We start from the raw sequence: 14,543 nt of genomic DNA on the forward strand, positions 1-14,543 counted from the left end.
CTGAATCCGAGCTAATGTCGCTATACCTTGCTGTTCTATCCGCCATGTTTGTTTGTATTGGCATCACTATGTGACGTCACAGGAATATGGACGGGTGTATATATCCATCCATCCATTTTCTACCGCTTATTCCCTTTGGGGTCGCGGGGGGCGCTGGAGCCTATCTCAGCTACAATCGGGCGGAAGGCGGGGTACACCCTGGACAAGTCGCCACCTCATCGCAGGGCCAACACAGATAGACAGACAACATTCACACTCACATCCACACACTAGGGCCAATTTAGTGTTGCCAATCAACTAACGATGGTTAAAATCAGGCACTTTGAAGCTTTTTTTAGGGATATTGCATGATGGGTAAAAAAATTTAAAAAACTTTGAAAAATAAAATAAGCCACTGGGAACTGATTTTTAATGGTTTTAACCCTTCTGAAATTGTGATAATGTTCCCCTTTAAATGCGACAGACAATAACCTGTTTTGTACAATGCCCAGTAGTTTGTAAATGTGTTCCTGTATAGTATTTCTCCAGCAATGGTCATGTGGTGACATAAATGATGGTATTTTCAGAGGTAATCATTGAAGTCGGACATCACTGAAGGCTTAGGTGGGAAACGCACGGCCCACCACTGTGACATATACATATGATTGTGTTTGTAGTAAGTAGTGGGAGTGTGGCTCCTGGCCACAACCACATGACCAGAAAAGCTCTGAAAATGTTCAAGATAATATAGATGCACACTGTTTTTATCTTTAATAATTACCTATTTTTGGAGCCTTGGATGCTTCAATATAATGAGTAATTTAAAAAAAATCAAACCCTTGTAACATTAAGGAATGAAATGGGGCCACAAACAAAATCCTGTTTCGGGCCACAAAAAGCCCATTGCTAGCACTGGGTAGAGTATAAATACAAAATAAGCAAAAAGTGGTCAAAATTGGACTACTGGTTTCTATGAAATGTGTGTAGGGTTGACATGTCCTAAGCAAAAACATTGAATTGTACTGCACATGCAGTTAAAAAGGAGCATAGAGATGTCTACTGTTTGATTTACAATGGAAACATCTTTGTGTCCTATCTGTCTAATCTGTTTTATGTCTTTGACCGTGAACCCATGCTGTAGTCTACCAGGGAGACAGACAGAATAAAATATGTAATTCCCCAACTTTTTCCCTTTTGTTGAGGAACTTCTTCAGTCTTTTTGCCATTTGGGTTAAAATAAAAGCACTCTTGAATGGAAAAGTGAGTCAGGTTTCTTTTTCATGAGTTTGTTATATTTTATTGACAGGATTTGATATTGCCTTATTCTCAACTTGTCCCTCACCTTTCACTTTTTTAACAGTTCAACCGGAGTGATCAAAAGGCTATTGCAGCTGTTTATCTTTGTCAGGAAGGATCTCTGATATAGTGTCTGGCTGGTATAAATACACAAAATAATACTGAAATTAACTGGGCAGTACACAGGCTAGTAAGCTCTGTTGCTTCATAGTCGGAACGATTCAAGAATTGATTTTTTTTGCAAGCTTGTGCAACATTCAGAATTTAACCAAAATGTCTACCACATCCAATCCAATTCTATGAACTTAAAATGAGTTTGAATCAAGGTTAAAAACAGGAAGGAGAATCCGAATTTGAATTGAAAGAGGTCAAATTGAAATTCATCATCATCAGGGATAAATATGGTTAATTTGATCGGTCTTCTACTACAAAATTAATAGAGTTATTGTGCGTGTACATATTATACATATGTTAGTGCATGTGCCTCACAATACGAAAGTCCTGAGTTCAATCCCGGGCTCGGGATCTTTCTGTGTTGAGTTTGCATGTTCTCCCCGTGACTGCGTGGGTTCCCTCCGGGCACTCCGGCTACCTCCCACCTCCAAAGACATGCACCTGACGATAGGTGGCGACTTGTCCAGGGTGTGCCCTGCCTTCTGCCCGAATGCAGCTGAGATAGGCTCCAGCACCACCCGCAACCCCAAAAGGGACAAGCAGTAGAAAATGGATGTATGGATGGATGTTATACATATAATATAGATAATACAGATCCAGATGAGGCCTGGCGGAGGTCTGCACTTTACATCTGAAACGCAATTTTTTACACATTCCGATTTAAAATCGATTCATGAATTTTAAGAATCAAGCAATTGTTTTTTTCTTTAAGAATACATTTTTAAAAATAGTTTTTTTAGGCCATATTGACAATTACCGTATTTTTCGGATTATAAATCGCTCTAGAGTATACGTCGCACCGGCCGAAAATGCATAATAAAGAAGGAAAACAACAAATATACGTCGCACTCGACATAAGTCGTATTTTTTGGGGAAATTTATTTGATAAAATCCAACACCAAGAATAGACATTTGATAGGCAATTTAAAATAAATAAAGAATAGTGTGGAGGCTGAATAAGTGTATGTTATATGACGCACAAATAACCAACTGAGAACGTGCCTGGTATGTTAACGCAACATATTTTGGTAAGAGTCATTCAAATAACTATAACATATAGAACATGCTATACGTTTACCAAACAATCTGTCACTCCTGATCGCTAAATCCCATGAAATCTTCTTTCTCGTTGTCGCTCCTGGTATGCGCTGCTTCCTTTCTTTCTGCTGCTCAATTTCTGCTGCATATTTCACTATGTCAGTATATGATTTCCTTTTCGGTGCCATTTTTGTTCAGCCCTTCTCAGTTTTTATAAGTTACTGCCAATGTTGAAATAATCCATTTTAATAGCTACGGACATACTAGCATGAAGCATCCCATGACCCACAATGCACTTCTGCCATGACCCACCCCCCGCCAAATTCTTATTGGTTGTGTGTATGACGATTGCTGACATTTGCTTTGTCTCTTACGCAAATGAGATAAATAATATTATTTGATATTTTACGGTAATGTGTTAATAATTTCACACATAAGTCGCTCCTGAGTATAAGTCGCACCCCCGGCCAAACTATGAAAAAAACTGTGACTTATAATCCGAAAAATACGGTACTTGCTGCGTTTGTACATCAGACGTCAGCAGCCGAGAGTAGCTTTTGTAACCTGTAAACTGTTTTGAAAAGGTTTTATAAGAATAATTTTGAATTGAGCCCTCACCCTAGAAATCACAATCAAATCGGATCGTGAGTTGCTGCAAGAATCCCATACCTATAATTTAGGTATCAGTTCCTACTTACACTAAAACTTAACTTATCGTACCGGGATTCGTTTGTTACCCGAGGACCACCTGCCCAGTGTTTTCCTTCAGACTTCAGTGTGTCTTTGCACTAAAACTAATGCCAGCATTCTGTTTTTATATTGCATAAATTAGCCAGGCTTTGTTTGTTGAGCTATGTAACTACAGAGGTTTTGATCAATATTGGCTCCAGTCTGAGGTCAGTGCAGTTTACAGAGCAAACACAGATGGACGATGATGACGGTCAGATGTGCTGCAGAGGATGATGACTAACACGAGGATTGTGCCAGCCTCTTCAAAGACATGCAATGTTATCTCTGGAGATTCACCTGGCCTGAACACCATCTCACTCAGAGTCATGCACTAAGCCAGTTGCATCTCAATGTGTGCGTGTCTGTTTGTTAAAGATCGCGAGGCTGCACTTCATCTATAATTCATCTGCTGCTGTAATAGGCCTGATATAAGTCAGCAGAGTGATCTGAAGGCTGGCTGATCAAATTAGTTGCCTTTGGTCTTCACTGTCACACTCAGACACAGTCACACGCACACACACACACACACACACACACACACACACACACACACACACACCTTAATGAAGTCACAGAGTTTCTTTGAGCATTTAAATTGGCACCACAGTCACTGACTGCAAGAAATGAAAGGCAAATAGCTGTTGTCTTGCTGATTTGAACCCTTTAATTGTTTGACACAAACTATAAAGAGCGACCTAACGTTTGTTCACATTCAAACAGCACGTGTAGAGATGACTGCGGTTATGTGGAAGCTCAACGTCAGGGCCTCATGGAAAGGATAATAAATGTAACATTGGAGATTAAAAAAAAAAACATAGCCTTTTGAGAAGTTATAGTTTCAAAAAGAAAATGAGAAACACTTCTAACTTAACCCAACAGAAGAGGCGATTTCAGTTTGTGTCAGGATACTATACATTAACAAAATCATACTCGAAGGGTCATACTGGTGATGATGTTAAAGGCCTACTGAAACCCACTACTACCGACCACGCAGTCTGATAGTTTATATATCAATGATGAAATCTTAACATTGCAATATATGCCAATCCGGCCGGGTTAGCTTACTAAAGTGCAATTTTAAATTTTGTGCAAAATATCCTGCTGAAAACGTCTTGGTATGATGACGCCTGCGCGTGACGTCACGGATTGTAGAGGACATTTTGGGACAGCATGGTGGCCAGCTATTAAATCGTCTGTTTTCATCGCAAAATTCCACAGTATTCTGGACATCTGTGTTGGTGAATCTTTTGCAATTTGTTCAATGAACAATGGAGACAGCAAAGAAGAAACCTGTAGGTGGGAAGCGGTGTATTGAGGCAGGTGTTGTGCCGGATAACACACACCCGCCATAGAATGCACCCCCTGACTGTTGTGCCAGATAACACAGCCGGTGTTTCATTGTTTACATTCCCGGAAGATGACAGTCAAGCTTTACCATTGGCCTGTGGAGAACTGGGACAACAGAGACTCTTACCAGGAGGACTCTGAGTTGGATACACAGACGCGGTACCGTGAGTACGCATGCAGCTGCAGCTTCCAAACATTTGATCGCTTGCCCGTACGTGCGTGCCGCTATGTGCATGTCACGCACATAACTTTGGGGACTTTGGGTAAATATATGTGCTGTATGAACTTTGGGGAGGTGAACGGTACTTTGGGCTGTGGGATTGAGTGTGTTGTGCAGGTGTTTGAGTTGTATTGGCGGGTTATATGGACGGGAGGGCGGAGGTGTTTGTTATGTGGTATTAATTTGTGGCATATTAAATATAAGCCTGGTTGTGTTGTGGCTAATAGAGTCTTGTGTTTATTTACTGTTTTAGTCATTCCCAGCTGAATATCAGGTCCCACCCGCCTCTCACAGCATCTTCCCTATCTGAATCGCTCCCTCTGCCCTCTAGTCCTTCACTCTCACTTTGCTCATCCACAGGGAAATCGTTGCTTTCTCGGTCTGAATCGCTCTCGCTGCTGGTGGCCATGATTGTAAACAATGTGCGGATGTGAGGAGCTACACAACCTGTGACGTCACGCGCATATCGTCTGCTACTTCCGGTACAGGCAAGGCTTTTTTATCAGCGACCAAAAGTTGCAAACTTTATCGTCGATGTTCTCTACTAAATCCTTTCAGCAAAAATATGGCAATATCGCGAAATGATCAAGTATGACACATAGAATGGACCTGCTATCCCCGTTTGAATAAGAAAATCACATTTCAGTAGGCCTTTAATGTATGATGGCATTGATTTGTCAAAACATTCAGTCATGGTGAAATTACATATTGTGACATTATATTTTTAACCTTTTCATCTATAGTAGTCGAGACAGTGCACAGCTATTTAAAAGCTGTACAGTGGAAACTCGTTTTACAAACCTCTCATTCTACGAACTTTTCGATTTACGAACCACAGATCGGATACAAATATGCTTTGGTGTACGAACCTTGTCTCCATACCATTTTGTGCCAGGCAGCACATCCATTGTGGGCGGACTAATCTTCCAGCTCAGTAGGGCAGCTGTTTGCTAATCTGCTCATTGATACTTTTTGTGTGTTTTAAATGTTTTTTTCTTTAAACTTTATTACAACATTTTTCTAGTTTTGCTGGCTCAATATAAGTGGATGCGATGTCAACACTGATCTTCCTCCCCGCCCCTTTTCCCACCAGACTCTACAAGAAAATTAACGACAAGATAAAGTGGATTCATTTATTTGTTTCGAATCATTGTAGCAATCTTTTTGTTAAAGCTAAAGAGTTTTGAGATTTTAAACTATAAGTGCACCATAGGGCTAGTGACAATGAGTGTGCGTGTAGGCAGGGCAGCTGCAAATTAGGACAGTTAAGCTGTTTGTTGTTGTTTTGGCTTTGCTATTAAATAGAACATTGATTCATCACCCCTTTGTTTGCTTGATATATAGTACTGTACAGCACTTTATATTGTGTTCAAAGTGTGCAAACTTCTACTAAAATATGGACTTATGTCAAGGCTTGAACTCATTATTCATGTTTACATTGTTTCTTATGGAGAAATGTGTTTCACTATACTAACTTTCCAATTTATGAACCAAGTTCAATTAAGTTCTTAATCTATGTTCCACTTTTCCTATTTACACAAGTATTTAATGCCAACTTTGCAAACCTACATTGTGTCTTGCCATACACTGCGACCCACTGGTCAGCTGTTGTGAGTGCAAAAACCTTTACAAGTACAAAATGGTCGAGCAGAAGTGCAGGGCAGGGGCCTCATGTTTAAGCTTGCATACGCACAAAAACCTGGCGCGCGCCCTTTTTCACGGCAAACAGGACATGTATCTAAAGTGAATTCGATGTGGAAATGTGTGGTGCCTCACGCCAACTTAATGTGTTACGTATGCACATTTTTACTGGCTGAGGATACTTTGGCGACACACAAAGGTGATTTCAACAATGTAAAAAGTTCAAGGCAAAGACACAAAATTCACTTTTCCACTATTGCATTTAATGCTTCATATTCATATTAACATTTGTGAAGACCCCTCCCCCCATTCTCACCACATTCTAGAGGCACGCATCTCTGTCTGGACTGGAGCCTGCAGTGCCTCAGACTGGAAGTCTCTGCAGAGAGTGGTGAGGACGGCGGAAAATATCATAAGGACTCCTCTTCCTTCTATCCTAGAAATCGCAAAAAGCCTCTGCCTGACCAGGTCTCAGAAAATCTGCAGAGACTCCTCCCACGCCCACCAAGAACTGTTTTCACTGCTGGACTTTAGAAAGAGGTTCCGCGGCCTCCGTAGCAGAACAGCTTCTTCCCTCAGGCCATAAGACTCTTGAACGCATCATAATAATCCCCTCAATTCCCCCCAAAAACGGATTAACTCGCTGGAATATAAAGACAATATAACATACATCCATAAACGTGGATACATATGAAAAAGTGCAAACAAAATGTCGTTCTTATCTGTACTGTAAAGTCCAAATTTGAACGACAATAAAAGGAAGTCTAAGTCTAAGTCTAATTAATTTATCGAGGCGATCATTTTGCCACCTATTGCTGTCACAATGTGTTCCTGTGACTCCAGCACCAGCTTGGCCAGTCGGGCGGACAGTTGCAGCAGCCAGTGGTTGCGGCACAAATGGCACCAGAGAAGGTGGAGGACAGGTTTAACTTTGTGTCACGTACGGCTGGTACCTCAAGTAGCTCTCTTGTGTTGTAATAATACATTGAGTATTCAAACAACAGTCCAAGTCTTGTGTATCATTTTTGATATGCTGGCTGGTTGAAATATAAAAGATTGCAAACCAAATATTACATAATTTTCACATGAAACTCTAATCTGTCTGTGAGCAGGCTACTGTATGAACACATTTTGTTGTCAGTTAAACAAAAAAATATATTTAAATTGGGGGTAATCAGAGGGACCCACCTCTTCTAAAGTTTTACATCATTACAGCGGCTATCTTTTCAAACTAGATGAGCACTACTTTATCTCCAGTCACCTCTCCACATCCATCTTCTTCTTCACCTTCTTCCTGATGAAGTACCACTTATTTATCATTTGTTTCTGTGTGAGGTTCCCTGACTCCACAGCATTGACACTTACTCCTCTTTCGTTCGAAGCACCTCCTACTTGGAGTGTACGAAAACAATTCTTATATGTAATGATTCTTAATCGATTAAAAAAAATTTAAAATCTGTACTTCTCTTGCCTTATTTGTATTTGACTTTATTAAATGTTTGGATAGCATTTTATAAAACAAAACCAGTTTTCTTTAAAGTGATATAGCAATTTATTAGAGACGTTTATCTATTTTATGGAGGAATGTAGTAAATCATAGAACAAGCACCCAATGTTATTCAAAAAGTATTGATTTTGAATAAAGAAACAAGAATCGATTCTAAATCAAATCATTACCCCCAATAATCGAATCAAATCCAAAAGTGTGGTGCCCAAAGACTTCACAGCCCTACCTACTACCGATTCCTACTGTATTGTGATTGGTCAGAGGTGCATATCTCCGGCACATGGCTAATTTAAATATGATTTGCGTGTTTATAAGGGGGATTGACCTGGGCCAAGGAAGCAGTGATTGGAACAAAGAAATGTGCTTGGATTAGTCCATGCATAGACTTTAATACCTCTGATTTTTTTTCTTGACTATTCTGTTTTCTGAATTTGAATGTATGACATTTTTTAGTTGGAAATTCACACAATTTTCTTAATACATGAGGAATATCAGTCCATCTCTTTTATACCAGGAGACCCTTGCAGGTAAAACAAGAAAATGGGGACATCAGACAACAATAAGGAGTAATATAATTGTAAAATTGAGGAAATTGTGAATAATCATCCATCCATCCATCCATCCATTTTCTACCGCTTTATGTCCATTAAATTGGACATCATGCATTGCTGGTTATGTTTACAGGAATTTATAGTATTGCTGCTACTTTGTAGTTTATGAACATATTTCATGCAAATCAATTAATGTATGTTAAAATATTGTAAATTACATTTTTTATTAGAATGTAGTACTATTTTTATTTGGATATTATCATGTTTCAAGGTAGTTAATTTTGAAGTTAAAGTTAAAGTTAAAGTACCAATGATTGTCACACACACTAGGTGTGGCAAAATTATTCTCTGCATTTGACCCATCACCCTTGATCACCCTCTGGGAGGTGAGGTGAGCAGTGAGCAGCAGCGGTGACTGCGCCCGGGAATCATTTTTGGTGATTTAACCCACAATTCCAACCCTTGATGCTGAGTGCCAAGCAGGGAGGTAATGGGTCCCATTTGTATAGTCTTTGGTTTGAACTCACAACCTACCGATCTCAGGGCGGACACTCTAACCACTATGCCACTGAGTAAGTTAATAGGCTCAATAGTTTTAAAATGCCTGTAACAGTATTTGAATATGTTCAAATGTGTGAACACTGTTAAATATCAACAATATTATGTTCACAAAATCATATTTTAATCTTGTTTTCCTATACGCGTGTTGTCCAACTGTGTGGCCTTTTTAAAAAAAATATTGAAAAATGCCTGTTTTTAAATATATTTAGCAATGTTTCTTCATGCGTAGAACAACACTGAAAACAATTCTGAAGTAATTGATCATAATTTATGCATAAAAGGGTTGAGAGTCACCTGATATTAGACTTTTGCAACCTTTTGGCAGAAGGGGGTAGATGAGGCTCTAAATTCTCCTGTAATTCTCCTAAGATTTTTCACCAAAATAATCTCCAAAAAACTTTTTCTTGCTATAGAATCACTTTATTCTTATAGTTTCTTTTCAATGTGGTTTTAAGACTCCTTTGCACATCTTTCGCCATTAGCCGCTTACCTGGCTGATATCCATGCGTGCATCGCAGCTTAGGGGTTGCGTTGACATCAGTCCGTTGGAGCCAATCACAGTGGAAAGCAAACCTCTTTCGTTAATCTTCTGAATGGTGGTGCCATCAACAAAGTAGACGACACCTCTTTTATCCACTGCAATACCTGGGTGGGTGAGAAAGAGATGGGAAATGAGCTTTGGAGACGACAGACGCATCGAGCGGGGATAAGACAGTAAAAACCAAAAAACGAAAGAAAAAGGCGAGCGATGGAGAGGAGTGAGTGAGGCGAGAGGAGAAAGTGAAGAGAGGACAGGACTTTGGAGCGGCATTCAATTCAGTTAGACATTCAGCTCAGCTAGCGGCTGTCTTATCAAAGGCACTGCACAGCAGAAATGCAATTATATTTCCATCCCGGAGACCACTAAAGGGATTAGAACAATACGACTGCAGGAAGAGCTTATTTGTCACATTAGATGCGAGCAGGGTGCTGCTGTGAACTTTTGACATTTGACGCTTGCAAATGTACATTAGAAATGTTCACCCCTGAAGCCTGCACACACCTGTGCATTTCCCTCTGCTTGTATATTTGCACATCACTTATGAAAACACAATGTGTGCGTGTGTCGGCTATGAGCTGCGTACACTTGAACTCTCCTTGCAGCGAGGCTCTGCAGCAGGAAGTGAGGGAGCGGCAAGTCGAGGTATTAAAGGTCAGGGCAGACAATGAATCATCCGTTATGGATGAGGAGCGACCTTCATCCCCGCCTCATCTTCATACAGAAAATGGGCCCTTTGACTCAACTACTCAGCAATATTCCACGACTCAACCCTCACCTCTGATTCTGCCGCTTTCGCTGTGATTGCTTTCACTCAACATCAGCGACAATCAGCCATATTTCAGAGCTCCTCGCTCACATCTCCAATGCACGCCGCCCTCTGCTGAACTATTTAAAAATACATTTGGTTTATGGTGAAGCATTAAGTTATGGTGAGCGTTTGTGCATAGCTACTCATCACAATAATGCCTCAAAAGACTTTGCAAAGACATTGCATATGTATATATGACTCTTTAAACCAAATCAATCACAGAATTAAAGGTGCAAAAAATTATGAGATATACAAAAATAATGTATCATGCTAAGCACGGTGACACAGGGGTTAGTACGTGTGCCTCACAATCCGAAGGTCCTGGGTTCAACCTTGGGTTCGGGATCTGGAGTTTGCATGTTCTCCCCGTAACTGTCTAATTAATTTGGCCCGAGTGTGTGAATGTGAGTGTGAATGTTGTCTGTCTATCTGTGTTGGCCCTGTTATGAGGTGGCGACTTGTCAAGGGTGTACACCGCCTTCCGCCCATGTGCAGCTGAGATAGGCTCCAGCCCACCCCGCAACCCCGTGAGGGACAAGCGGTAGAAAATGGATGGATGTATGTTAAGTATGAATCTTTCCCGTCCATACTAGAAACACCGGCAGATGTGCGATAAAAAAGTGTGCAGCTGTGTTAATTTTGTTGACTAGAAATGTCCGTCTTAGTTATCGTCAACAACCTATTTTCCCCTGACTAAAATAGGATGATAACAAGTTGAAACAAATGCACCTTGACGAAAACAATGACAAAACTAATTGACGATTTAGTCGACGAATAAAAACGGGACGAAAATAATTTACAGAGACGAAATACCATCATATTTATTTTCGTCTTTAGGTAGGGGGGACAAGTTAGGAATCTATCCAATCAGTGTAGCATGCAGGAGAGGGGCGGAAGTAAATCACGACGGGAATCCAATCATTACTACAACTACGAAGACACTATGTCTGGATTTTTCACAGAGAAACAAGACTATATTGTAGGGATGTAACGATAAACGATATCAATGATGACGGCGACAGCACCCCTGAGAGTTAGCATTACCCTTTCAAATTAAAATGATCTAAAAACCGATAACTGCGCTTTTATAAACTCACGGGCCATAATGAACGTATTGGTGCCAGCTCGGTAGCTTAAATGCTAACATAAAAACAAGAGAGGTACCTCTTTCCTCGTTGAAAATAACCATACTTGCCAACCCTCACGGATTTTCCGGGAGACTCCCGAAATTCAGCGCCTCTCCCGAAAACCTCCCGGGACAAAATTTCTCCCGAAAATCTCCCGAAATTCAGGCACACAATATAAACAGCGTACCTGCCCAATGACGTTTTAATTGTAGAATGATCGAGGGCTAGTTCTTGGTTTCTTATGTGGGTTTATTGTTAGGCAGTTTCATTAACGTCCTCCCAGCGCGGTAACAACACACAACAACAGCAGTCACGTTTTTGTCTACTGTAAAGCAGTTCGTCTGCCGTAAACAGCAATGTTGTGACACTCTTAAACAGGACAATACTGCCATCTTGTGCATTTGATGAAAGCACTTTTTGCGTGCCACACAGCAATGCATCATCAGAGAGGTTCAGCATGGTTAGAAAAATAGTGACAAATAGAACAAAAATTGACAATTCAACCCTTAACTCAACAATGAGTAGATGAGTGTTATGTGTGTGTATATGTGTAAATAAATGAACACTGAAATTCAAGTATTTCTTTTATTTATATATATATATATATATATATATATATATATATATATATATATATATATATATATATATATATGAAATACTTGACTTAGTATTTCTTATATATATATATATATATATATATATATATATATGAAATACTTGACTTGGTGAATCCTAGCTGTAAATATACTCCTCCCCTCTTAGCCACGCCCCCAACCAGGCCCCGCCCCCAACCAGGCCCCCTCCCCACCCCCCACCTCCCGAAATCGGAGATCTCAAGGTTGGCAAGTATGAAAATAACATACACCAATATAATCTTCTATAAACACATTACTGTTTAAGAAACTAAGTTATTCAGTTGTGCACATTGAACCTACTAGCTGTGCTCTCTTAGCATGGGATCACTGCTCGCTGTACATATCCTACGAAGTCAGACCTACACTGTTTCAATGTCCATTTCTCAGATGATGCAATTGTTGATGTCTGAAGTGCTGATATCAACCAAACCTAATTCGTCATTCGTCACTCCAAGCAACATTTGTGAGTTTATCAATACAACTAAAACACTTCATACTTTCTGAACCGTCACCATGTGTAAGGAGTGTTTCCATGCATATTTGTACGTGCGATTGTAATGTAATCAAGCTAGCGTCATTGGCATTAGCGAATATGCTAACACGTTCACAAGTGTCTGTTAGTTTTTTTCAATTACAATAAAATTATTTTTGTACTGTTTCAGTTTTGTAAATTCACCAAAATGTCATCGTCGAGTTATAGAGTCTATTTACCTGATTAGAGAGCGAACTTCCGCAGCTGGTGGGTTCATGATGATGACAATTGTTTTGTTTGATCAGCCGTTTTACTGCCATGTGACAGGCACCATTTGGAAAACAATAAGGTAATAAAAAATTAACATGATCGTATGTTCAAGTATATATCTGCGGCTTATAGTCCGGGGCAGTTAATACATGTAAACATATTTATTTCTCCCAACTTTTGGTGGGTGCGGCTTGAAATACCATTGCGCTCTTCGCCCAGAAAATACAGTAGCAGTTTGGAGGTGTTGACATCGCCATGTAAAATCACTAATGCAAATCAGTAGCATGTCTATCACTTACTTACTTAGTTCCTCCCATTCCTGTTGGAACATTAGGCGATGAGTCCTCTCCATTTGTTCCGGTCACTGGCGACCCTTCTTGCTCCATGCCAGCTGACTCCCATCTCTCTCAGGTCTTCCTTAGTTGTTTGTCTCCACGTCTTCTTTGGCCGTCCTCTCTTCCTCTTTCCCCCTTCTGGCACCCAGTCCATTGCCACACTTGCCGGTCTCTCTCTTGGCAGTCGGAGTACGTGTCCAGCCATTCTCCTTCTCATGTCAGAGACTATGTCAGACAATGGTGCTACCCCTGCCCTTCTCATCACCTCTTCATTGGTGATGTGGTCTCTCCATGAGATCCTCAAGATGTATCTGAGGCACCGTCGGTGGAAGACATCCAGCTTGTTAGTAATGCTTGATGTCTTCATCCACGTCTCACAGGCATAGGTCACTGTAGGGATGACCACTGACATATAGAGGCGCAGCTTTGTGGACATACTGATAGATTTTGATGACCAGATGTTCCGGAGGCGTTGGAAGACTCCTGCAGCTTTTCCGATTCTGGTCTGAACTTCCTTTTCTGTGTCTCCAGTGTTTGAGATGTTGCTTCCAAGATACGTGAAGTTCTCAACGTACTCTATACCTTGTTCGCCAACGGTGAGCAGTGGAACGTTTTGGTCTTGTGCGACGGTCATGGCCTTGGTCTTCTCTTGGCTTATACGTAGGCAGACTTTTTCTCCTTGCTCATGCAGATTGTTGGTCAATTTTTGGAGCGCAGCGTCGGAATGGCTAAGCAGAGCCAAGTCGTCCGCAAAGTCCAGATCTGCCAGTCTGCCCCCTCCCCACTTAATGCCGAGGTTTGCTCTGACGACAGACTTCCTCATGACAAAGTCTATGACAATGATGAACAGTAAGGGAGACAAGATGCAACCCTGTCTTACCCCGGTCACAATGTCAAAGTTGTCGGTTGTGCTGTTGGTGGTTTTCACTCGACAGGTGGAGTTGTGGTACAGGGCTCTGAAGATGTTGACGTACTTTGATGGTATACCGTATAGCTGGAGGATCTGCCACAGTGATTCCCGGTGGATGCTGTCGAAGGCTTTCTTGAAATCGATGTAATTGATGATGAGGGGTGTCTGGAGTTCTTGGCACTGTTCTAAGATGTTGCGAAGAGTGAAGATCTGTTCCGAGCAGGATCTTCCCTTTCGGAAGCCGGCTTGCTCTTCCCTTAAGATGTTATCTACCTCGTCTTTTAGGCGTTGGAGCAGCACACTACAGAAAACCTTGCCTGGGATCGACAGCAGTGTGATGCCCCGCCAGTTGTTGCAATCTGCGAGGTTTCCCTTCTTTGGCAGCGTCACTATAACCCC

The 14,543-nt window shown here is 40.9% G+C and overlaps 1 protein-coding gene across 2 annotated transcripts in view; it reads right to left on the minus strand.

Annotated features, from left to right (window-relative positions):
• Positions 1-14,543, minus strand: part of tenm1 (teneurin transmembrane protein 1) — a 503,386-nt gene that overhangs the window by 75,748 nt on the left and 413,095 nt on the right. For both annotated transcript variants that reach the window (XM_061927525.2, XM_061927524.2), the window contains exon 23: positions 9,534-9,688. In XM_061927525.2, the coding sequence (XP_061783509.2) occupies positions 9,534-9,688 (155 nt within the window). The remainder of the gene's footprint in view (positions 1-9,533; positions 9,689-14,543) is intronic.

The sequence above is a fragment of the Nerophis lumbriciformis genome, linkage group LG35 (assembly GCF_033978685.3).
Source record: "Nerophis lumbriciformis linkage group LG35, RoL_Nlum_v2.1, whole genome shotgun sequence".
Classification (NCBI taxonomy): domain Eukaryota; kingdom Metazoa; phylum Chordata; class Actinopteri; order Syngnathiformes; family Syngnathidae; genus Nerophis; species Nerophis lumbriciformis.